This window comes from Lissotriton vulgaris, chromosome 5 (assembly GCF_964263255.1).
Source record: "Lissotriton vulgaris chromosome 5, aLisVul1.2, whole genome shotgun sequence".
Classification (NCBI taxonomy): domain Eukaryota; kingdom Metazoa; phylum Chordata; class Amphibia; order Caudata; family Salamandridae; genus Lissotriton; species Lissotriton vulgaris.
Window position 1 is genome coordinate 1,749,023,078 of NC_141693.1, and position 24,684 is coordinate 1,749,047,761.

Sequence of the window (24,684 nt, forward strand, 5' to 3'; positions counted from 1 at the left end):
CGGAGTTGGCGTGTAGGTACATATGGCAGCAACAGGTTGGCCAAGATTCCCGGAGTGCAAAAACAACAGTTGTTGGAGAGAATGCAGAACAATGTCATACATTTACCCCAGTACAGAGATCTGGGCCTAAATCCATCGTTTTTTGCACTCCACACCACCCCAATTCAGACATGGCCATATTCAAATCAGCCTTGACCCTGTGCCTCATGAGAACAATCCAGCCCGAACTGCCAAGCCATGTCTTTCCTGGACCGGAATCAAGCATCCTAGGACCGGTTTCTGGCTATCAGCCGTCATCAGCCAGGATAGCTTGACTCCAGTGGTGTGGAGAGCATGGGACTCACGTCTGAGCATACCCATCCCACTCTGGGTGACAAATGCAAAAACAACAGTTGATGGACAGAATGCAGAAAAATGTCATACATTCACTCCAGTACAGAGATCTGGGCCTAAATCCATCGTTTTTTTGCACTCCACACCACCCCAGTTCAGACATGGCCATATGCAAATCAGCCTTGACCCTGTGCCTCATGGGAACAGTCCAGCCCGAACTGCCAAGCCATGTCTTTCCTGGACCGGAATCAAGCATCTTGTGTGTTTTTAAGATTCCCGGAGTGGCATATTTCAAAATCTCAAAAGCAATGAGACAAAAAGGTGACCATTCACCCTTTGCAAAGAGCCTTCCACTGCACAGAAACATGTGCTGCTGCGTTTTTAGTAACTTTGGAATAATTTGAGCTAAAATCTGAAGAATATGTGGCAGAGGATGGATTATGTGGCAAATGCAGCAAATATATAATCATGCGAAAATCGCAATGGCCAGGCAACTGAATAATTCCCATGGCCCTGGTCTCAAGTAACATTTCCTGTACGTTGGCTTACACACTTGCACAAGCCATAGTGTCTGTTTAATATGTGTGTGATATAACGCACTCCAACACCCTAATCTACCCTACATACTTGGAACGAGTAGCAGTGAAAAAGAAATTACCTACACATGAGATTGGGTCAATGTAGAGAGGAGGGGCCCCATTGGAGCGTGGTACGGACTGAATGCTTGGAGAAGCAGGTCTTGGGGGGAGGGGCATAACAAAGTTCCTCACACCATCTGGCACCATCACTAAAGCCAGCTCTATCAGGGCTGTAGCTATCATTCCTGCACCCTGTGCAGTGCTCCAGGCCCTGATGTAAAAGCACTTCAGCAGCGGATTGTGGGACGCCTGGTAAGAAGGCGTAGTCTTTGAACGAAGGGATTTATTTTTATTGTAATCTGTGAAGTTTTTATTTTAACATTTCCAGTTAATGGAGAACGAATAGCACAAGGAGAAGTGCCTAAATAACATGACTGGTGCGCTCTAGTCCCAAGATCCTCTATTGCCACACTGTAACATTGCAGACAAATGTTCCTGGCTGGAACCTTGGATGGATTTCTTCCTCATTCTTAGAAAAATAGCCTTTTCTTAACAATGGTTTCCTGCCTGTATGCATATGCAGTTTCAGTAGCGCAACTCTGGCCAAAAGGTAGAGAAGCACTGTACAAGGCCCAAGACACAATTGAAGTCTGGACACCTTTTGAAAGTGCAGGTGCGTTAACCATGTCCACCCAAGGGTAGTGCTGGGCTCCATGGGTGGGGGCAGCACTTCTGCGCACCATCCCCTTGATGCACCACCTCTGTGTACTGTTACTGCAGGCATGCAGCAAGCTTTCTTCCCCAGGTAAGGTTCTAGTTGTGTTTTTCTTTTCCTGCTATTCGCTTTAGTGCTGTCCTTCGCCTGACCAATCGTGAATACACAGGAAACATAACGACTTGCCCATACCTCTTGATGGAGTCCCGGAACCTCCGTTTTCATTTTAAAAAATAGCTTTATTTTAGCTTTCTCACTCTTAAAACACCCTCTAATGCAAGCTAACAATATAATTGGAGAAGTTGCATTTCCTGGATCTTTTGATAAATCTCCCACTTTTTGGACCGTATGAGGGCATGTATGTATATGCATAGTGAAAAGGCACTCGAAAACTAAGAAAGCAGCCGTTCTTTTTCATTTTGTAATCACCTTAAGAATTATAAATACACATTTCGGAGTGCAGTCTGCGTGAAACTTAACACAAATGTTTGCGTTCCCAGGTTCTGCACCTGAACACGGACCATATCTTAAGCGTACAGTGTCCATCGCTCTAAACTCACATTTACAGTCCAGCCTCTGGTGCGAGTCAGGTACCTATGAGTACTGTTCCAGAACATACTCGCACTGCACCGAGTAAGGACACCATACACGGGATTTCGATTACTGATTGACCTCTTTGTGCAGCTCATCCCTTTTACTAGCCGATGCCCGAGCACCTAGCAGGAGAGTCATGTGCATCTGTGGTTGCCACACACGGTCTGACATCAGACCTGAGGGGAGACCCTTGGGACATTACACACTCAGACTGGTTAAGGCAGCCTCTCTCATGCAGCATCCAGCAACTGCCTGGCCACGGCCTGGTCACCCCAAGCTCCTCCGGGCCCTTGAAGACACCCTAGGTAAGTTATGAATGGGTTGAAAATGGGCTGGGATATGCCAGTAAAGTCGCCGCCTCTCCCAGAGAATCAGGTTTTAAGATTCTGCAAAGGCCCAAAAAAATAACATGGGTCTAAAACCAACTGGCATTGGGCTGAATTCTTTGTGTGCCCAGGAATTTTCATGCAACAATAAAAAGGTAAAGGTAACTGGTGAATAATGGGGTGCTGGAGCAATATCAGAGTTTTCTCTAGTGACGGTTTTCGCAAAAGAACGTGAACCACGCATATTCGCAAAACTGTATTTTATGAGGATTAGCTGCGAGCTGCTGCTTTTTACTAGGTTAGTGCCCTTCCGTTTCTGGTGCTTTGATGCAGTTTAACGATCTTCGGGGAGTTTCTTGTTGCTCAAATGCGTCTAATTTCTGATATTTATGTTTTCCTCGTCTACATGCTTGATTTTGCTCCGAGAAAGTGTCACTCACAGTCGTTGAAATGCCACTCGTAATTACACTGAAATTATGAAAATGTCACACATAACAATCTGAAACCTTGGCAGCTATGAACGATCTCTGACCACGATAGGACTGAATATAATACTTTCCTGATTTTAAATGTGGATACTCTTCAGGGAATGTCTATCCTAACAATTTGTAGGCTACGAGCCAGAAGAAACAGTGATTTTTAAAACTGAACAATGACATAATGGCTAATAAAATCGGATTCTATTTTCTCTGTCATAAATGAAATGTAATATAAATATGAAGCATTACGGGTAACTGTATTACGGCGATATAATGCCAATTTGAGAACTTATTTAATTTATTAACCATAAGATCGAGTTGTTTGTAAATGTCAGTAGAACGGTCAGATAAGAGTAGGACCAAAACTAGGATGTATTTTTATTGCAATCTTTTTGGAGTTCTGTGGAAATCTGCCTCTTCCCAAAGGTTGCAGGGATTTTTGCAGGTTATTAATGTAATTTGCTGATGACCGTCACACGCACCCTTATTTAGCCTTAAAAATGTTGTGTGTAAGATAAACTTAACAGGAAAACAGCAAGCCCCTGATTTTGAGCAGGCAACAGCAGAACCCCATGTAGGGTGGAGGACATTAGGGCCAGGTCGGTGGGAGGTTAGAGGACCCCACTACAACTGATTCTGAATGGAATGTGTTCCTGCAACTGGAATTCCCGGGTGTGGGAATACCAGGCTTGGATTTACCAGGTGCGAAAACCCACATGCATGCAGGTCCATTGTATCAAAAGGTAATTTATTACATTTATAAATTAAAGGGACATTTGTAATATATTGCACAAGAAGCTTTACACAGCTCGGCTCTAAAATTGCAATGGACAGGATAGGCACTGGCTAAAAGGTAGAGAAAATGTAGTCACGTTGAAAGGAATGGTCAATGCTGCAGTGTCATTTTAGACGTCTCTATTTTTTACAAAACCGTAACATGAACTTACAAGAAATTACTGATAATTTAGTGTGCAGCTACAGAAATCACTTTCATATCACGAGTTTGAGGACTTACCCATATTGCAAGTTTCACTTGATTACCATCGACGATCAATCGCTTTACTTTGAAATCAACACCTGATTCATGAAAATATGAAAACGTATTGTTAAATTCCTTACAGCGTAAACACTCAACAAAAAACAAAAACATTGTTTTTAGATCTTTTTTATATAAATGACATAGCGCAAAAGGTTTTTAAGCCAGCAAAGATCCAAGCTTGGCTCAGCTCGTTCCTCTGTAGGCAGGGCCAGAGCTGAGCGTGGATTTTTTCTGTCAGGAGTAAGCAGATTGGTCCTGAATAGTCAAGAACAGCTTTGCAAATGCAACACAGAAGCAAAGCATACATGTTTGCTTCAGGCACATCGTTAAACGTTCAAGCTCTCCTGGCTTATTTCAAGGACTAAATTAAATCTTGTATCTAAAATGGTTCTGTGTTGACACCCACATAGAGTTAAGATCATAACATGCCATGGAGAGAAGCAAAATGCTTGCAAAATGATTACATGATGTCAGGGCTGTTCAAATCATACTCGGCCAGAAGGACCAAGAGGAAGCGGTCAGTAAATATGACATTCTATACAAATGAAGTGTGAGAGTGGACATGGCCTTCAATGCAATAGATCTCTGCACCTTGTTATGAACACAAATTTATTGAAGCAGAAACAGACAGCAAAAAATAAATGGCCATTGCTCCTCAAGCGATACAGTTATTTGACCAGACCAGAATACGATGCCGGGCAGATTACAATTGAGTTTAAGGCAATCGTTGAATCCAGGCAGCCTACTTTCCTAAATTAAATGTGCATAAATGTTAAGGTTCCAACCTTCTTGGCAAGTTGCACCATACAGTTCCAAAATAAATACTTATATAGTAAGACTAACTGGCAACCAGACATAGGCAGATCAAAAAGTGAGTCCAATTGTTGATTAATAAAAAAAAAAGTGACATGACAACATATTTATTGAAAAATTAATTCATGCACTTTGATCAGGTTCATAAGTTGAGAACATAACTCAGGTTTCCTGCTTCAAAAACTTGAAGGGGCAACTAGTAAATGATATCACAACAGGTTAGAAAACACCAAAAAAGTATATTCAAACAAGGGAACATTCTGGAATGCCATTTGTTTGTCATTGCTAGAGATGCAGTACTGCTTATAGAGAACTGTTTTCTCTACAGTAGATGGCCTCCTTAAGAATTAGATAATTGTTTACATTATGCTTCATTAAAATGAGCAAGACCTTATCATAGCACAGACAATAATATACTTTATTTGGTGCACATGATGAAATGAAGACATATGATTCAGCTGGCACATATCAAGTCTATAAATGAACTTGAACACTTCTCCAGAAACTATCTACCACTGTGCCGGCCAGGAGATTCAAGCGGGTGGGCCCGGGTAGCCTGTTATCAATTGTAGTAAACTTCTCCACAGGAACTCCACGCACAACAATCACATTGCTGGGTATTTGTGTTGCAGAACTGTGGCAGAACCAGAGCCTTTAGGCTCAAACAGTAAGCCCTGATCACGGGGGACCATTTTGGGTGTTCCAACAATGAAGTAAGAAAAGACTAAAAGCATCTCACATCCTAATATTTCCATGCAACAAAAAACTGTCTTAATTCAATCGTGTATACTCAGTATTGCATGGGGTTGAATGTGATGTCGAAATGCAAAGTGTAATGCATTTCGATTTGATGTATTACACGGTTTTGAATAATCAAATTATGAACTGATTGACATTAGATGGCCGGTTATGCATTTCAAGTTCATTTTCCATGCAATGCTGATTCATATACTGGAATGATTTCTGTTGATTTCAGTGTTACAACAAAAGACTAGGATCTGAATTGCTTTTAGGCTGTCTTCACTGTTCACTGATGTCATTGTATTTATGTTGGATAATCCACAGTGGTCAGGGCTCACTGTTTGAGCTTCAATGCGTCGGGTCCGCCTCACATCTGCAATAAAATTCTCCAGTACCGTGATTGGTGTGCTTGGATGTTTCTTTTGCTGCAGTACAGCAGCCTGCATACATACAGCCTAGTAATGACTGTTCATAGAATTAGGCTGAGGGATTTTGGATAATGGCACACTCAAGGAATTAAATTAAGAATAAATATATAGGGAGCTTACCTATGGTTGCGCCAATCTGTTTTTCAAACGTGTCATCAGTGAACCTCAACAACAGACTACAGCAAAGAGACAGAGAAAAGAAAGAAAAGGTTAATTGGCGCTCTGAAGCTAAACTAAAAATAACTTTGCATTGTTGGATAGTATGTAACTAAAGTAGAAATCAAAATTGTTAATAACTGGTACCGAAGTTACTGCACAGCTTGTCTAGTATAGTAAGGCATCTGGCAAATCAGCCAAAAGAACAGAAATCAACAGGGGTGCCACAACACATCCTTTCCATAGCCCGGTCAGTGTAGGAATCATCCTAGGCAATGTACAGCAATATTCTATATAGATATTTGCCCAATTTTTTCTATTTTTTTTTTTTTTTAAATAGAGCAGACCAGAATAGATTTCCTTTCGGCAGGTTTTTTCAGGAGAATTGGATGGCCCACTGTACTAAATGCACCCTGGACACCCACAAAGCAAGAACAGAAAGCAAATAGCAAAAGGGCTGTGGTCTGTGCTCGAGGCTGGTTGAATCCTGCTTGTACTCTTGGGATCAATTTAATGAAGAAGCCATTTCTCCAACCAATCTAATAGAATAAGGCAGAAAACCTTCAAGAAGTATTACAGTGCATTGCTGCCCATGGTGCAAGTCTGAAGAGGCGGGCTTTACCCACATGCTATGGGCTTGCCCTCACCTTCAAGATTACTAGGGAGGGTCCGAAATGCAATTGGGGAGGTCACTCATGTGCCGATCCATGACAACATTCTGGAGTGTCTACTGGGTCTCCGTAGACTAGCAAGTGCTTTGAAAGTTCAACTGCGCTTCCTTGCCCTCATACTGGCCATACAAGCGATCACCATGAGATGGAAATCCCCTAGATGCCCTCCACCATCCGCGTGGCAAGAAGAGGTGATACGACGATGGTGCAGTGCCGAAAGCGCAGCAATTAGGCGCGAGGAGGAGTGCAGTATATGAAAACATCCCATTTCTATGGAGTGGGATCTCATAATGGAAGGTTTTAAAATGCTATATCTTCTCCCGAAACCAATCACTCCTACCCCGTAATGTAAACAATTATAGGTGATACATGATCTACAGTGTTATTAATGGTCCTATTTACATTTCACCTGCACATCAACAGAAACTTGTAGCAAGTGGTATATACACAAACTTACTAGGTTGAGTGCTTCACAAGAGGCGGCAGGCCAGGAGCGGGGTGGAGGGTGTGGGGGTTATACGTTAATGGGGTTGTTTAGAAATACATTGTAAAACTACACTGAGAGATATTTTTGCATCTTATGCGCATCACTTACTGTTTCATAGTCACAAAGATTGCCTAATGTTTCTGTCATATGCAAGCAGACTTCCAGTCTGTACAAAGGGGATATTTGTATACGATTGGAAAAAGAAAATGCCATCTTGTACTTGCTATGACACATTGAATTTACTTTGTGGCGCTCAATAAAGTTTGTTAAAAAAAATAATAAGTATTACAGTTATCAACAATGAATCAAGATAAAAGTCCAAGTAAAAACACAAGATATAAATATATACAATCGTTTGGATGTTTGTCAAAGAACATAACTCCTGGCTAAACTAAGGAAAGACATTGTTGGCTACACAAATATTGAACCAATTTCTCAGAAAGCTTGCACAGAGGAGCGGTTGTATTATTCTCTTGACACAGCAGTAGAGAACATTGCACTTTTTGCTGGATGAATTTTGTACACTGTATATTTCAAGGTACTGCATATGTTAATATGGGTGGAAATTTCTGAGTTTCACTATTGGGCTGATCAGGCCATTGTTGAGTAAATTGTATCCATTGCAGGAACCAGAGCCAACATCTATAGGGGTATATGTGTGCTGTTTAAAAAACGTGTTTATCTGACTGTGAGATGTCTTTGTGGGTTATGCAGACCAAAGTACCCTCCTCTCATTCCACAGTGAAAACAAGGCAATTTCACCCAACCCCACAAAACTGTACGGAAATAGCCAAAAAATGCATTGTCCGTTTAACGTGCACTTAGATCCGTCAATCCTATCACCTGTACTCCCGGCAACCTCACACTCTGAAGGCGAATGTAACACCTACGGAATGTACATAAAACTAGGAGGCCAGCATCACTACCTTAGCACCGACTATACTATGCTGCCTTGAAGTACATAATTTCTAATTTCTAGGTTTGGTAAAGCGCAACAGCTACCCCGGCAATGGGGTGTCCCGGCGCTAGCAGACAAGCTAACTCTTACAGAACGGGGAGGGGAGGATAAGGACCCTAGAGAGCGGGGAAGAGGTAGGTCTTGATAGCTTTGCGAAAGGCCGGGAGACAGTCTATGGAGCGGATGCTGAGGGGGAGATCGTTCCATAGTTTGGGCCCCAGGACGCTAAAGGAGCGGCCACCAGTGCGACTAAGTCTGATTCTGGGGACTGTCAGGAGGAGTTGATTGGAGGAGCGAAGGTCGCGGCCGGGGACATAGGGTCGGGCCAGATTTCGCAACAAAGGGGGGTTTCCCTGTTTGACGATCTTAGAGATCGTGATAAGAGCTTTGAATTTCACTCTGTGCTCCACGGGCAGCCAGTGTAATTTGCGGATGGTAGCTCTGGCTGAGCATCCGCGTGGGAGACCGACCAGTGTTCTGGCCGCCGTATTCTGGATACGTTGGAACCTAGCCGTTTCCGCTTTGTTTGCTCCCAGTAGAAGGACGTTGGCATAGTCCAGGCGGGACAAGATGGTTGCCTGGATAATTAGCTGGCGAGCTTTAGAGTCAAAGAGTCCAAGTATAGGCCGGAGGTTCCTTAGGAGCCCTATGCAGGTGGCTGCCACCTTTTTAGTACATACAGTTGCTGATTGAAGTGCACCGCATTTCTGCTCACATCTCTCTATCAAATGTTTCAAACACAACAGCAGCATCAAGTTTGTTACAATGCAACCACACCATGTATGCCCTTCAGCCAACCTTTCCGACGCAGGACATACTACAACCACACACATCTCAAACATACAGGAAGACTAGTAGTTGCGATGAAGAGTTAAGAGGGCCACAATGCTACACTAAAGGTAGTTGAGCGCTATACAAGTTCCATATAACAATACACACATGTTATGTTAGGACACTCTATTATTATAAATCCTATTCCTATTATTATGATTAATATTATTGTAAGATCATGGAGTTCATTGAACACTAAAGCATGAAGTTATAAAGGTTTGTCGAATAACCAGGAAATACACAACACGTTTTATTAGGTTATTCTATAATATCATAACATAACAAACTGTATGCCACATTAGATCATTTTTGATTACTCCATGGGAATTTTCACTCTCGCGAAAGGAAGCAATGTGCCACTAAAACAGTCATAGCACATGGAAGTACTCGGGCTACATATATAGCTGGACCGGTTGTCCATTTGTTAATCCAAACACCAGAGAGTTTAGTTGTTGCCTAGCACGTGACATCGATTGTGTTATAACAAGGGCAATGGTGCATGCGCAGGTTTGGCAGTCACCAGATGTATGTTCTTGATGCCACAAGGGGAAATGTGCTTTGGTAGAAACCAAATCAAGATGCTGCAGTTTTGACGCAAAAATCAAGTTAATTGGCTCACGCCTAAAATACGTTAGTGTTTATACTGAATTAGGTTGCATACTGCAGTAACTTTCTGGTAGTCTGTGAATAATAAAACCACTTATTAATGACCAAGTGGCAATATAGGATTAAAATCTCACCTCGCCGTCCATGCTTGCTTCAAAGAGTAGCTCCCCTTGTATGCCTTAGAAGAGCAGACATCATACCATGAATCTGCCATTAATTGGCTCGGAGGTAACTGCTTGCTCTTCCACCAAGCGGAGTTTGAAAGGCAAGTATATGGCCAAAATATTAATGGTTTTTGATTCCAGTACGATTCATTTTGTTTACCAAAGTTCTAAGATGTGTACGAAATTGACGCCGTCCGAGCTCATGTAATTAAGGTCCAGTTGTGTTTATCGTTATGGTATAGGTTATTAAAGAAATAAAACATCAAGTGGCTCTGGGGCTGCAGAGAGTGGCGTGGGGTTCTACAGTTGGGTGCAAGTTTAACAACTGCCTAGTACTGCTACTAGCAAAATGCAAAGTCTGAAATGTAAATAGGATCACACCTGAAACTAGCTCTACCACATTTGCTCTCGAGCCTACATTTTCTACTGCTCTGAAATTATTTACCATGCTCGCCCTGTAGTACAAACCAGTAGAGACTGCCAGACTAGTAATTTATTTTATTTTATTTTATTTATGCAATTTTATATAGCACGGACTTTACCCGAAGGTGTCAGAGCGCTTCACATAAGGACCAATAATGATATACAGGAACAAAATACAAATGCAAACAATAAGTTACATGGATCAAAAGTGACACTAGTGAGCAACCAGAATACATGAGGTAGCAATCGGTGCATTACAGGAGAAAAAAGTGAAATGGGTGCAGGTTACAAAGATGTACAAAATACAAGTCGAAGAATAATACTGCAATAAAAGGCAGACACTCCATCACAAGAACAAACGTTACGTAGGCAATGGAGGCACTTGTGCAAGTATCTAAAACAAACAAAATGTGTGAGGTAGCAAACAGTGTGTTATAAAACAAAAGTTACGTGTGCAAGTTCCAAAAGGGTACCATACACAGGTATTGGGATATTACTAAACATTTAAACTACCAGAACACACTGGGGAGGAAGACCATAATCCTGGCCAAAAGACTTTCCAGTAATGGGAGGTCTTCCTTCAAACGAAGGCAAGGGTGTGAGTTAGACTTGGAGGTGTCTTTGGAGGAGGAGAACTTTAAGGTCCCGTTTGAAGGCCTGAGAGGAGGAGGTAGTCCAGAGCTGAGGCGGGAGAGAGTTCCAGATTCTCACTGCGTTGCCTGAAAAGGATTGGGCCATCGATCTTTCCTTCTTGAAAGTGGGGGGTTCAAGCAGAAGATTTTCCGCATTCCGAGATGGTCTAGAGCCTCCAGAGAGTTTCAGTTTATTCGACAGGTAGCGAGGAGAGGAGGAGTGCAAGGCTTTGTGGGTGATACAGGCAGTCTTGTAGATAGCTCTAGCCTCGATGGGAAGCCAACGCAGGGAGGATAGCAGCGGTGTGATGTGGTCGCTTTTTTTAGCCCCATAGATGAAACGGGCTGCTGAGTGTAGGACCGATTTCAGGGGGGATAGGTGGGATTTGGGGAGGCCAGTAAGAAGAGAATTGCAGTAGTCCAGTCTGGAGAGGACCAGCGATTGCACCAGTGTTTTAAAGTCATGCTCAGGAAAAAAGCGACGAATTCCCCAAAGAAGTCGTAGTTGGTATTGTGCAGACTTTGCAATGGAATTGATGTGAGGGATTAGATTGAGATTCTTGTCGAGTAAGACACCAAGGGATTTTGCGCTTTCAACAATGATATGCTTATTGTTGAGTAGATTTGTCTGATCCATCCAAGATTGAATCGGGGGAGGGGCAGGTGAGGAGGAGAGGAGGAGAGGAGGAGGAATTCCGTTTTGGAGGGATTCAGAATCAGTTGGTGAGTTGACATCCAGTTTTGAATGGAGTCGAGAGTTGATCTAAGGAAAGTTAGATCGTGGGTGGGGGCAACTTTGAGGTAGATTTGAGTGTCATCTGCGTAGAGGTGATAGTTGATCCCAGATTCTTAGGAGATTTCCCAGGGGTTCTAGGTAGAGGTTGAACAAAGTAGGTGCAAGTATAGAGCCTTGAGGAACCCCTTGACCTACTGCCAGAGGAGATGAAAGGCTGTTCGCTATTTTGATCATTTGGGATCTATCGGAGAGGAAGGAAGCAAACCATTTAAGCACATTACCCTCCATGCCCATTCTCTGTTGCAGAATGTTGAGGAGAGTGTCGTGGTTGACAGTATCAAAGGCTGTAGAGAGGTCAAGGAGAATAAGGAGACAGGACCCCCTCCCCCTTCGCCCCCCCCCCCCCCCCCGAGTCGAGTATCCTCAGCGCGTCATCAATCACTTGCAATAGGGCGGTTTCAGTGCTGCAGTTTTGGATGAAGCCGGACTGACATTTGTCAAGAAGATCATTGTCCCTGATATAACGAGAGAGTTGTTTCGCTACACATCTTTCTGTGATTTTCGCAAGAAAGGGAAGGTTAGTGATGGGGCGGTAGTTATTGAGGTCATTCGCATCAGCAGAGGGTTTTTTAAGCAGAGGGGTGGCCTGCCCTGTTTTGAAGGAGACAGGAAGGGAGCCTTGGCAGAAGGAGAGGTTGACCAGAGTGGTACAATAGGACAGTGAATGGGAATAGAAGTTGATAGCAATGGCACTAGGGATGGGGTCAAGAGAGTGGTTGGAGGGCTTTGTTTAGAGGATGCATTTGAGGAGGGCATCTTCAGAGATGAGGTCAAAGTTCTGCCAAACGGCTAAGGATTTGCGCTCCTCAGGAGGGGTAGGGTGAGCTACCTGAGCCACGAGGGATTTCACTTTTTCGTCAAAGAATAGAGCAAAGTCCGTTGCTTTCTTGGTAGAGTCCTCCAGCTTGGAGGTTGGGGGAGAGTGGTTGGGAATCTTGATGAGATCGAATAGTTTTTTGGGTCTATTTTTGGCAGAGTCAAGGAGGGTTCTGAAGTGCGACGCTTTCCCAAGGAAGATGTTCTTATGGTATTTGGATCTTGCAGAGCGAAGCGTGGCTAAGTTATCGGTGGAGGGCGCTTGCCTCCATTGTTTCTCCCGGTATCTTAGCTGCTTCCTTTCTTCATAGAGGGGTTTGTTGTACCATGGTGCTGAAGGAGTGGGCCTAACCTTTTTGCTTTGGAGAGGAGCGACCTTATTGATTTTGACTGCAAGGACTGTGAGGCATTGGGAGGTGAGTACGTCAACATCAAGGTTCAGGTCTAGCTTTGGAAGTGATAACAAGGATGATTCACAGAAGGAGCCAATGTCAATATTTTTAACATCACGGAACCAAGAGGTAGCCCTCTTAGGTTGGCCAAGAGTTATAGAGTGTGAAAGGTGAAGAGAGAATGGGATGAGGAGGTGGTCAGACCAGTCAACATGAATAGGGGTAGTGATAGAAAGCCTGTCTGCTTTGGAGATAACAAGGTCCAGGATTGAGCCCTTAGAGTGTGTTGACTGTGTGCAGTGTTGTATAAGATCGTTTGCAGAGAGGAAGGTGGCAAGTGAGCTCGCAGAGGAGTCTTGTGGTGAGCCCCAATGGAGATTGAAGTCCCCCACAAAGGTCTGATTGTCACTTTCCGAGTATTGGTCGCTGATGAAGTCAGTGAGTTCTTCCAAAAACGAAGGGTCGCTACCCGGTGGACGGTAAATGACATGGAATCTGATGGGTGAGCGATGGTGCAATTGGAGCTCAAGAGAAAGGCCTTCGAAAGTGCGGAAAGAGCTGAAAGGAAGAGCCTTCAGTTGAAGGGAGTTTCTAAAGATGACTGCAACACCACCCCAACGCCGTCGGTTCTGTCTTTCTTGAGTATAGAATAGCCTGTGGGTAGTAGGAGATCAAAGATAGAGTGTGAGGTGTTGTTGAACCAGGTCTCAGTGAGGAAGAGCATGTCAACCTTGTGAAGGGTGATGGTATCGGAGATTTGAAGTTTATGTCTTACTGCTGATCTGCAATTGTGGAGCAGGCAGCGCAGCTCTGTCAAGACTGTTTTGGTGATAGGGGTACTTGGGCTCTGCAGGGTGATTGAGATGTTGTACGTATACAGGGGTGCTCGGAAGGGTTTAGGTGGAAACTTTGTTCTGAAAGAGGAGATGGTCGGAATAGAGTAGACAATAGGGTAATCGGGAGGTGCAGGTTTAATAAGGGTGGCATTCGAAGGCTTGTGTGAGATATCCAAGTTTGCCGATGAGGGGTTGGGCTTAGTTACAGTGGGGTGAGGGGGCGAGGTGCAACTCGTGGGATGGTGCGGGTTATCCACAGGAATGGGGGTGAATGGAAAGGAGGGAAACTTGGAGCTTAAAAGTGAGATGGCACTTACAAGCTGGGAAATCAAGGTGATCAGGGAGTCTAGCTTATTTTCCAGGGAGAATAGGGTAAAGCACGGGTTGTTGGGTGGTTGTAGGGAGACAGGAGGGGGTAGCATTGGAGGGGGAGGGCAGGGAGGGGTTGCGGTGGAGGAGGAAGTAAGGTTTCCACACAAAAATACCATCGTCCCATGTCCACTTTCTTAACAACACACCAGCCTGATGACTACCTTTACCAAGCTGACTGCATCTTTCCCTAGTTTACGAACGAAAGCAAGTGACGGTGGTATTCAAGTTGTCTGCTGCCTGTGTGTCTTGTACATTCTACCACTGGATAAAGCGGGGGAGGCAATTGGCAGCATTCCCAACCAACTCTTCTTCCTTCTGGCACTACCAATGAGAGTCTCACTACTCATTCCTCCCTCATCCACAAACTCTTTTTTTGTTTGATACCTCGTGCCATTATCGTTGAGCCAGTCCTTGACGTTACTGTACGATACAAGTACATTTCCTCCCCACTATACTTCAGTCATGGCATTCTGCACCTTCCAAGATTGCATCACAGAGTTATCTAAAACATCAATTAAAAAACAAAGAGTTGAGCTCTCAGGCTTCTATAAACTGGATCGGTGTAGGGAGAAGCTCGCTTCTGGCTCTTACTTTCCTAGCAATTGAAGATGTCACAAAACAGTATAGGAGTATGGGTTCCTCTGTTTCCGCTTGTCCAGCTTTATTCATTATGGTAAAAAATGACAAATGCCTGCCCGCTGGTATGTATGGGTGGAAGGGTACACAGAGTCTAAACTCAGGTATAGAAAGCTCACACAACTGATCTACTCTTTTCAGATTTACCAATTAACCTCAGTATGTTAAAAACAGTTGTTACACATTCCTATTTACAGGCACCAAGTGGGTACTTCTTATATGGACGGGGCAGCCTTAGCACAGGATTACTGCTAAAAAAGGGTCTACATAAATCACCCACTGATGCCACCCCTTTATTAAACTATCTATTTACTAGACTTGAAAAAGCCAGTGATTGTGTTCATGCTGGATATATGTTGTTAGCACGCATACTTTTACCACGCATACCAGTTTTCAGTTCAAAAGTCTTTATTTCGAATATCAATTCATAAAAGACAGTAGATAAAAATACCAATATTTTATAAAACCATAGTACCAATCATCATCTAAAAATGTCCTTCTTTAAAAAAGATATTAAACAATTTGATAGACAATTTAATAAAGACCTCTAGTTATAATAACAATCAGCTTTGTAAAATATGTAAAAAACAGACATTAAGAGACATTGGAGTTCCTATTTCGAATAATCCAGGCCCAGCCTAGATACTTAGCTACACCAACCACCACCATCTCAGATGTGTTAGTACGAAATATCCTCATGGCTTCTAAAAACCCTTTAATTTCAAGATTGCTACATAGGGGTTTAAGCCATTTTAACCGTGGTACACGGTAGGCTGGGCATGCAAAGAAAAAATGACCCATGCTTTCCGTTTGATTAGGGCACCAAGGACAGGTATGATTTGAATTCGCAGACCATTTCCCGGCAAAAGAATTGACTGGGAGTGATCCGACACGGAACTGGTGGTATAATTTCCGGTCGAGGGTTTTAGTGATCACATCCCAGTAAGGTTCTAAAGAAGGGGTAACTTTATGTACCACAAAAAGCCCAGTTAGGTTTGAAGCATCTGACTGGACCACTGCTAGATGTTTTACTGAGGCCCAGTATAAATCCTTGAAATCCTGTTTAGAGGGAAAGGGGGAACCCCCCGGGTTGGACCAGAGGTGGTTGAGTCCCATCTCTTCCAGCACAGATTTAACTTCCCTTAGCCAGGGGATTTGAGAAGCCCCCCACAATGACCTAACTTCGTCCAGTTCTTTGGAAAATAGGCTAAGCTCTGGGGTAGTCCAGAGCCGTCGCCAAAAGGCCACCAGACGAAAACGAGCCAAGTCATTGAAGGGTTTGCAGCCCAAATCTAACAGCAATGGTTTGGTGGGTGTAGATTGAGGAAGACCCACCAAATTTCGCAGGAATTTATTTTGAGCCTTAACAAGGAGAGACAAATCTTTGTATCCCCACACATCAGCGCCATATAATATGGCTGTGTTAATTTTTGCTTCGTAGATTTTTAACACCGGGGCAATACGTTTAGTCAGGGACTTCTTTTGCTCCTGTAATAAGCAGCCCGAGAGGCGAACAAACTTAAGATATAAGGCCTCAATCTGGGGTTTCCAGCTAAAACGGTAGTCCAGGGTCACACCCAAATACACCATTGTATCCACTTGTTCAATCAGGGTACCATTCAAGGTAATAGAGGTTTTAATGGGGCTTTTGTTACTAAAAAACATAAATTTGGTTTTAACCGTGTTGATATGCAGATCATTAACCCTACATAACTCTGCGAACCTTTTGAGGGCTGTTTGCAACCCTCTTCGTGTTTTAGAGAGAAGCAGGGTATCGTCTGCAAAAATCAACATCGGATATTTAAACCCGCCCAAAGATGGTGCATCGGTCGGAGTATCAGAAAAGAATTTTACAACCTGATTGATAAACAAAAGGAATAAGGTGGGTGCCAACACGCATCCCTGTCGCACACCACGTGTAACTGGAAAACTATCAGTCACCTGACCTTGTTTACCCCATCTCACTTTAGCGAAGTTTTCTTCATGGAGTCTAACCACTAAATCAAGGAGTTCGGGTGGCAGACCCATGAGTCTAAGGGATTTCCACATTTTCTCTCTTGGTACCAAATCGAAAGCTGACTTAAGGTCCACAAAAGCGGCGTATATGGCGCCACCACCCAGCTTGACAACCTTCCAAAACAACTTGTTAAGTCTAAAGACCTGATCTAGGGTGCTGGTGCCTACTCTAAATCCAGCTTGCATAGGGGATAGAATATTTTCTTGCTCCATCCACCCCTGGATTCTCACAAGTACCATCCTGGCGACTATTTTTTGAAGAGAATCTATCAAGCTTATGGGGCGGTAGTTCCCCGGGACTGAGCGGTCTCCTTTTTTAAATACTGGTAGAATCTCCGCCCCTTTCCAGGAGCCCGGGATCCTTGCCCCTGCAGCGATTGCATTCACAAGCATAGTTATGTAAGGAACCCAAATATCAAAATTCATTTTAAAAAGATCAGTGGGTATTGCGTCCATCCCAGGCGCTCTACCTGAATGGACTGCACCCAAGGCATACTTCGTGTCAGAGGTATTAAAAACAAGCAAACAATCAGGGTTAGAAGGCAAGACTACATCCAACTCTTGATGAGAATCCTGATCCACATTCGGAGCTCTAAACTGCAATGAATAGAAAGCCACCCAGTCTTCCACTGAGACATGATTCACGGGGGTTTTGGAATCCTGGTTCGCACCCCACTTAACGATTTCCCAAAACTTAATTTGGTTTGATGTTAGACATGCCGAAAGGAGCTCTGACCAATGACGGTCCTCCCACTCCTTCTTCGCGGCCCATAGCGCCTTTTTATAGGTCATCCGAGCCGTTCTAATAACGGCAGTGTCTCTAGATTTATTCGCTAAGATCAATCTACTGTGCGCTACCCTACAACTTTTATTATACCATTTGGTCTGGACTTTATCCTTCCTTGATATTAATGGGGTTGTTAACAGGGTTTTTAGTTTCGCAAAGCACTGGTTGTGAAGATAACTAATCTGGGAGATAGCCCCCTGGGAAGATGATACAGCTTTCATTGCCACCAATGTCTTTGCCACTTCATCCTCTATACCTTTTATTATGGAAGGATCTGCAACTACCCTAGACCATTTTACTCTTTTCCTGTCATTACACAGTGTAACCTCTGACGTTAAGCAGGTAGTAATAGAAGGCCCACCTCCAACGCCTAAAAGCTTTAGGCTCAGCGAAAGGGGGTTATGGTCACTCTCCGGGCTTCCACTACCTCCATATCAATAACCTGGGACCAGAACTCAATTTTAACAAGAAAATAGTCGATACGACTCTTACTGACCCCATTGTTAAAGGTCGGTTGGCCTGATTTATCGGAGGGCGTGCGTCCATTAGCGGCGCGCCGCCCCCACTCAAGACATAACCCCAGCCAATGAAGTGCTGCCTCAGTGCCCTTGACGCCCCTTGATATTAATAAGGGCGGGATGTCCCATGCCACATCTTCATCGGCCCCCAGATCCTCCCCCACACTGTTCAGGGGCTCAAATGAACAGTTCAGGTCACCAGCGACCAAAATAAAACTGTCACTGCCTATTCTCCTCAATAGTGAATCCAGATCAATTATAGCTGGCTGTTTACGACCTCCAGGACGTTCTCTAGCATATGTATTTATGAGTACTAGGTCCTTATTGTTACCTCCACTACACTTTATACACAGAAGATCCGGATTGTCCACCGAAATCTCCGATAGACTATACCCCATGGACTGTCTTATCCATACCACTAACCCTCCTGAGGGTCTGCCCTTTGGGCCCTGTATAGCGGGCTTAAAAAAGTTTAGGTACCCTACCCTGTGAATTGGGGCAACTGCCCAGCTTTCCTGTACAATGACAATATCAAAGGAGTCAATGAAATCAGCCCAATCTTCACTATCCATACGACCCCTTAGTCCTGCCATATTCCAGGAGACTATTTTAGCTGTCCCCACCTGATTGTAAGATGGGGCTGCATCTAAGGTACACCTATCCACCTCTAATTCAACATTCGCCCTCCCAAGGGGACTAGATCTCAGAGGAGGCGATTTAAGGTATGATTCTACACAGTCCTTGCTATTACCCCATTCAAGGGCACTATTTTCTGGGGAGATGGAGGATTGGCTACGATCTATGGAGTCCCTACTAAAGCTATCTGGACCATGATCATACCCCAGTCAATCAACACATTCCAGCCCAGACAGTGGATCAAACCTGTTCGAGAGGCACGGGTAGAAGGGCGAGTTGGGAAACCTCTCTACCACGTTTCTCCCCACCTGTCTGTAAGATGGAAAATTGTTGGGAGGGGGCGGACCATGCCTTTTAGGATAGAAATAAGACAGGCTTGAGGATTGAACATCCCCTGTTCTTCCGAATCTTGCCTCCCTACGAATATAATCGACCACCCATGGATCCCGAAAGTTTATTAGAATGCAATCGCCTTCCAAGTCCTTTACACCATAACCCACCCAATCAACTCTACGGACTGTCAGAATCTTTGTGGAAGAGGAAGAGGAAAGGGGACGATTTTTATTAAGCGAAAAGGCTACTTTGTTCATTACATCTCCATGTGATTCTGATTGCCTGTCCCTTAGGGGTGCAACACCTGTCAAGACAATAGTATAAGGTGTGGCATTAAATGGTAGGTCTGCTGGTAGGGGCCCTCTTCTAGTAAATCTCTTGGGAGGTTGTGTATACCCAGCTGCGACACTAGCATTTTGATGGGAAGTCGGTTTAGAACTGTCTACCCCCGAAGTAGAGGCTTGTGCAGAGCTCATAGACTTGGAGGTAGATAACTGTGGTAATCCATTAGATTTAAAACTTGCCTTCTTGGGTATAGCAGTTTGGGTAATCGTGGTAGAAGGTTTGTTTAGAACACTAGGTGGCTTCGAAATCCTAGCCTTAGGGACCGGTCTAGTGTTGCTAACATTAGGCGGTTCCCCAGGTGGGATAACCTTAGTAGCTGTATCAGTATGGCCTGAAGATTTAGGGTTAGAATGACCAGAGCCACTGGAAGAGACTAATTGCTTAGACTGGTGACTGACCAATTTTTTTAGTAGACAGGAATTATCTGTGATAAGGGTCTCTAGGCTGTCAATTTTTAGATTCATGAGTCTAGTTCTCTCTAATACCGGGAGCAAAAGTGTCAAATAAAATTTCCATTTGTGTTAGTAGGTCAACATTGTTTCCATTCATATTTACTATGCTAGTATGGGGAGCCCCTGAGGGATTAAAAACTGAAGTAACAGGGCCGCCCGATGGTATAGTAAGTACTGGGTCATCCCTTGAAGGGAGAGTTTCAGACACACGCAACGATGGACTAACGGTTTTTAATGCCTTTGAAACTCCACCTTTCTGCCGGCCCTTGTTACGCTTCCTCTTACCAGGGCGATTCATCTCCAGAGTCTCCTCTTCAGACGAGGAATCTAGTAGTGAAGGAGTAGCAGATAGTACGCTATCTTCTACTCCACTCACAGATGAATCTGCATCAACAATGTTAATATCAGGATCACAATGCAATAGAGGGGAACCTTCAGTGTCATTATGTATCTCAACTGGTACAAGAACCAAATTGGGAGGAGGTGGTAAACTAAGTGGGGGGCTTGGCACTGTAACAATGCACCCCAAGGAGGAACGTTTCCCATTTATTAAATCTAGGGACAACCTTTTCTCAACAAAAGCTATTTCTTTTTCTAAAATGCCCGTAGCTTTAGTTATAAAAGCATCTAATGGGCCTGATACCACCCCCTTCGAAGTCTGAAGAGCTACAGAATGATCTCTACCCAAACGTAGAGGCATGCTGAAAAGTAAACAGACTATACAACCAAAAAACAGAGATTAAAAACACAGCATACACCCAGCAACAACAAAAACTGTATGGGCGACTAAGCCACTTTACCACCTAATAGTAGTGGTCACAAAGTCGGTGTCCACAGGCCAAAAGGGGTGGCCCAGCCCGGCCTCCTACGGCCCCTGACGGCCAAAGACGGTCCCGCCCTTGTCCCGGGCTTCTCCCGGGGCGCTCCCGCGCCACGGGATTAGCACTTGTCTTAAATGCGTGGGCTGTAAGAGTGTAAGCTGGGCGTGGCTAGCAGGGAGAGCGGCCAGGTGACGGGAGGCACGGTTTGCCGGGGCTTCTGGAACACGAAGTCCGGTCCCGAATGCTCGCAGCCCTGCAGCACACAGTTCGCCCACAAAGACAGTCCAAAATTCCCTGGAGGCAGGAGAAGCGTAGCGGGACCCGCGAAGCGGGTACCGCAAGTAGTGGGAATAAAATGGCTAGGTGAGCCCACAGCAACAACCAACAAGGTCCGTAGAGTGTCCCACTGTAATCAGCAATGGCAAAGCTTTTCAAGGTGGAAGCTGGGTGTGGCTAGCAGGGAGAGCGGCCAGGTGACGGGAGGCACGGTTTGCCGGGGCTTCTGGAACACGAAGTCCGGTCCCGAATGCTCGCAGCCCTTCAAGCACACAGTTCACCCACAAAGACAGTCCAAAATTCCCTGGAGGCAGGAGAAGCGCAGCGGGACCCGCGAAGCGGGTACCGCAAGTAGTGGGAATAAAACGGCTAGGTGAGCCCACAGCAACAACCAACAAGGTCCGTAGAGTGTCCCACTGTAATCAGCAATGGCGAAGCTTTTCAAGGTGGAAGCTGGGCGTGGCTAGCAGGGAGAGCGGCCAGGTGACGGGAGGCACGGTTTGCCGGGGCTTCTGGAACACGAAGTCCGGTCCTGAATGCTCGCAGCCCTGCAGCACACAGTTCGCCCACAAAGACAGTCCAAAATTCCCTGGAGGCAGGAGAAGCGCAGCGGGACCCGCGAAGCGGGTACCGCAAGTAGTGGGAATAAAACGGCTAGGTGAGCCCACAACAATAACCAACAAGGTCCGTAGAGTGTCCCACTGTAATCAGCAATGGCGAAACTTTTCAAGGTGGAAGCTGGGCGTGGCTAGCAGGGAGAGCGGCAAGGTGACGGGAGGCACGGTTTGCCGGGGCTTCTGGAACACGAAGTCCGGTCCCGAATGTTCGCACCCCTGCAGCACACAGTTTGCCCACAAAGACAGTTCAAAATTCCCTGGAGGCAGGAGAAGCGCAGCGGGACCCGCGAAGCGGGTACCTCAAGTAGTGGGAATAAAACGGCTAGGTGAGCCCACAGCAACAACCAACAAGGTCCGTAGAGTGTCCCACTGTAATCAGCAATGGCGAAGCTTTTCAAGGTGAAAGCTGGGCGTGGCTAGCAGGGAGAGCGGCCAGGTGACGGGAGGCACGGTTTGCCGGGGCTTCTGGAACACGAAGTCCGGTCCCGAATGCTCGCAGCCCTGCAGCACACAGTTCGCCCACAAAGACAGTCCAAAATTCCCTGGAGGCAGGAGAAGTGCAGCGGGTACCGCAAGTAGTGGGAATAAAACGGCTAGGTGAGCCCACAGCAACAACCAACAAGGTCCGTAGAGTGTCACCACGCATACCATTAGCACGCAATTTTTACAACGCAGGATCCATTACAACGCATACCTTTACAACGCATGACATTACATCGCAGATACTATTACAACGCATACCATTACAACGTAAGTATAGGTAAGTATATAATTTTTTTTAATAATGTAATTAATAATTTTTTAAATAATTTAATTATTTAAATTACATTTTAATAAAGAATTTGTAAATATATATGTAAAAAATACCCCTGTACCCCAAAACCCAAACCCAGCTCTGAACCCTAAAAATACCCCGGTACCCCAAAACCCAAACCTAACCCTAAAAATACCCCTGTACCCCAAAACCCAAACCTAGCCCTGAACCCTAAAAATACCCCTGTACCCCAAAACCCAAACCCAGCCCTGAACCCTAAAAATACCCCTGTACCCCAAACCCAAACCCAGCCCTAAACCCTAAAAATACCCCTGTACCCCAAAACCCAAACCCAGCCCTGAACCCTAAAAATACCCCTGTACCCCAAAACCCAATCCTAGCCCTGAACCCTAAAAATACCCCTGTACCCAAAAACCCAAACCCAGCCCTGAACCCTAAAAATACCCCTGTACCCCAAAACCCAAACCTAGCCCTGAACCCTAAAAATACCCCTGTACCCCAAAACCCAAACCTAGCCATGAACCCTAAAAATACCCCTGTACCCCAAAACCCAAACCTAGCCCTGAACCCTAAAAATACCCCTGTACCCCAAAACCCAAACCTAGCCCTAAACCCTAAAAATACCCCTGTACCCCAAAACCCAAACCCAGCCCTGAACCCTAAAAATACCCCTGTACTCCAAAACCCAAACCTAGCCCTGACCCCTAAAAATACCCCTGTACCCCTTAACCCAATACCCCTAATAAATGTATTAAAAAATAGATAAACGTACCTATACGTGCGTTGTAATGGTATGCGTTGTAATAGTAGCTGTGTTGTAGTGTAATGCGTTGTAAATACATGCGTTGTAAATACCCTTGCGTTGTAATGGTTTCGTTGTAAGAGTACTTCGTGGTAAAAGATGCGTGGTAACGGTTGTATACCGTTCAGGCTTGATCTTTTCTTTTACAGAGATCTACAGTCAAATAACCTATGCAGTGGTGCTACCGAGTACTGTGACACCACATGAACGGCCATCCTTCTAAGCTTGGGTGGATCACTACAATAACCTTGTTTATTTGCTCCACACAAAATGTGACACTGGCTCCTGGAGAGCCGTTCTTTAGCAAAATGCCCAAATTAATATATGGCATAAATACTGTAGGGATGCATCATGTTGGATTCACAAATTTGCACTAGCCAGGGCGACGAGGAGTTGTAAAATAAATGTAGTTAAAAAAAAGCATGAGAGTTCGAATTAACTTCTGATGAATTGCCAGTTTTCTAGAGTTAACCTCCTCTCTGAACAGCTGCTACATGCACTCCTGGGACGTGGCATGCTTGGCTACCAAACCATGGCAGATCAAGTTTCTAATTGAATTTCTGGCACACTCCTCCGCTTTCCAGCTGTAGACCTCTGAGCAGCACGCATTACCCGTGACAAACTGAGCTTCAGTGGGCAACAGACAGACTGGAGAGTCCGCCTGGAGAGCCGACGTTATCAATGAAGCGTCAAAAGTAACTGAGCAATGAGATTGTCACAGATTAATACACAAAGAGGAGCACTTGCGCCTGGGGGTTGCAAAGCTCTCATTTGCACAGAAGTCCAGTAGTTGCAAACATTGTTGCTAATGATGAAAAGCTAGGCACTGAAAATATCAAAGTTCAGCAGTTTCTAAATAATCATAGGCGAGCAGCCAGCTAAATGTCACGCTATCTCCGATAGCTTAATTAGAACAATCGAATTATTAGAGTTACCTGCCTCTCAAGTAAACTTTATCGGTAGGGTCAGACCCACATTTTACACTGTATTTAGTTGAAAATAGTAATTCCCATGCTGTGACCCATCAAACTAGTCATCTAGCCCATTGCATTTCAAATGAAAGTTCAAGTTGGATGCAATTCATGGGTGGAAAGTGTTAAATCAATCAACTGTAAGCACAAGTTGCATAAGCGGCTTAGAGAGTGGATGATCTTTCGGTTTGTTTTGGGAGGAATCACATGAATACAAATGCAGAGACAATGCAGGAGCAAAGACGTGCTATTGCTTGAATATATCTGTGTGCTTGAATTTTGTCTACTCCTCTTCCACTGATCAAATACGCTAACTGTAGTTACCAAGTTTGCAACAAACAAGTTTCAAGTTTATCTCTGTGTAGGTAAGACTTGCCGTCACAATACCGTAGACAACAAGAATTGGCATAGCCAATAGGTCTCGCATTTGGGACCTTATGAGTGTTTAGCTATGCAATAGTTGTTGCTGCACCAAAGATATTGTGCTGTATAACTAAATACTTGTAATGTCCC

General features: G+C 44.5%; 1 protein-coding gene across 2 annotated transcripts in view; it reads right to left on the reverse strand.

The window, feature by feature from the left end:
• The window catches only part of LOC147717091 (ras-related protein Rab-18-B-like), a 478,022-nt gene that overhangs the window by 382,578 nt on the left and 70,760 nt on the right, over nucleotides 1-24,684 (reverse strand). For both annotated transcript variants that reach the window (XM_086924004.1, XM_086924003.1), the window contains exons 2-3: nucleotides 6,167-6,222; nucleotides 4,041-4,102 (exon numbers count right to left, since the gene is read on the reverse strand). In XM_086924004.1, the coding sequence (XP_086780130.1) occupies nucleotides 4,041-4,102; nucleotides 6,167-6,222 (118 nt within the window). The remainder of the gene's footprint in view (nucleotides 1-4,040; nucleotides 4,103-6,166; nucleotides 6,223-24,684) is intronic.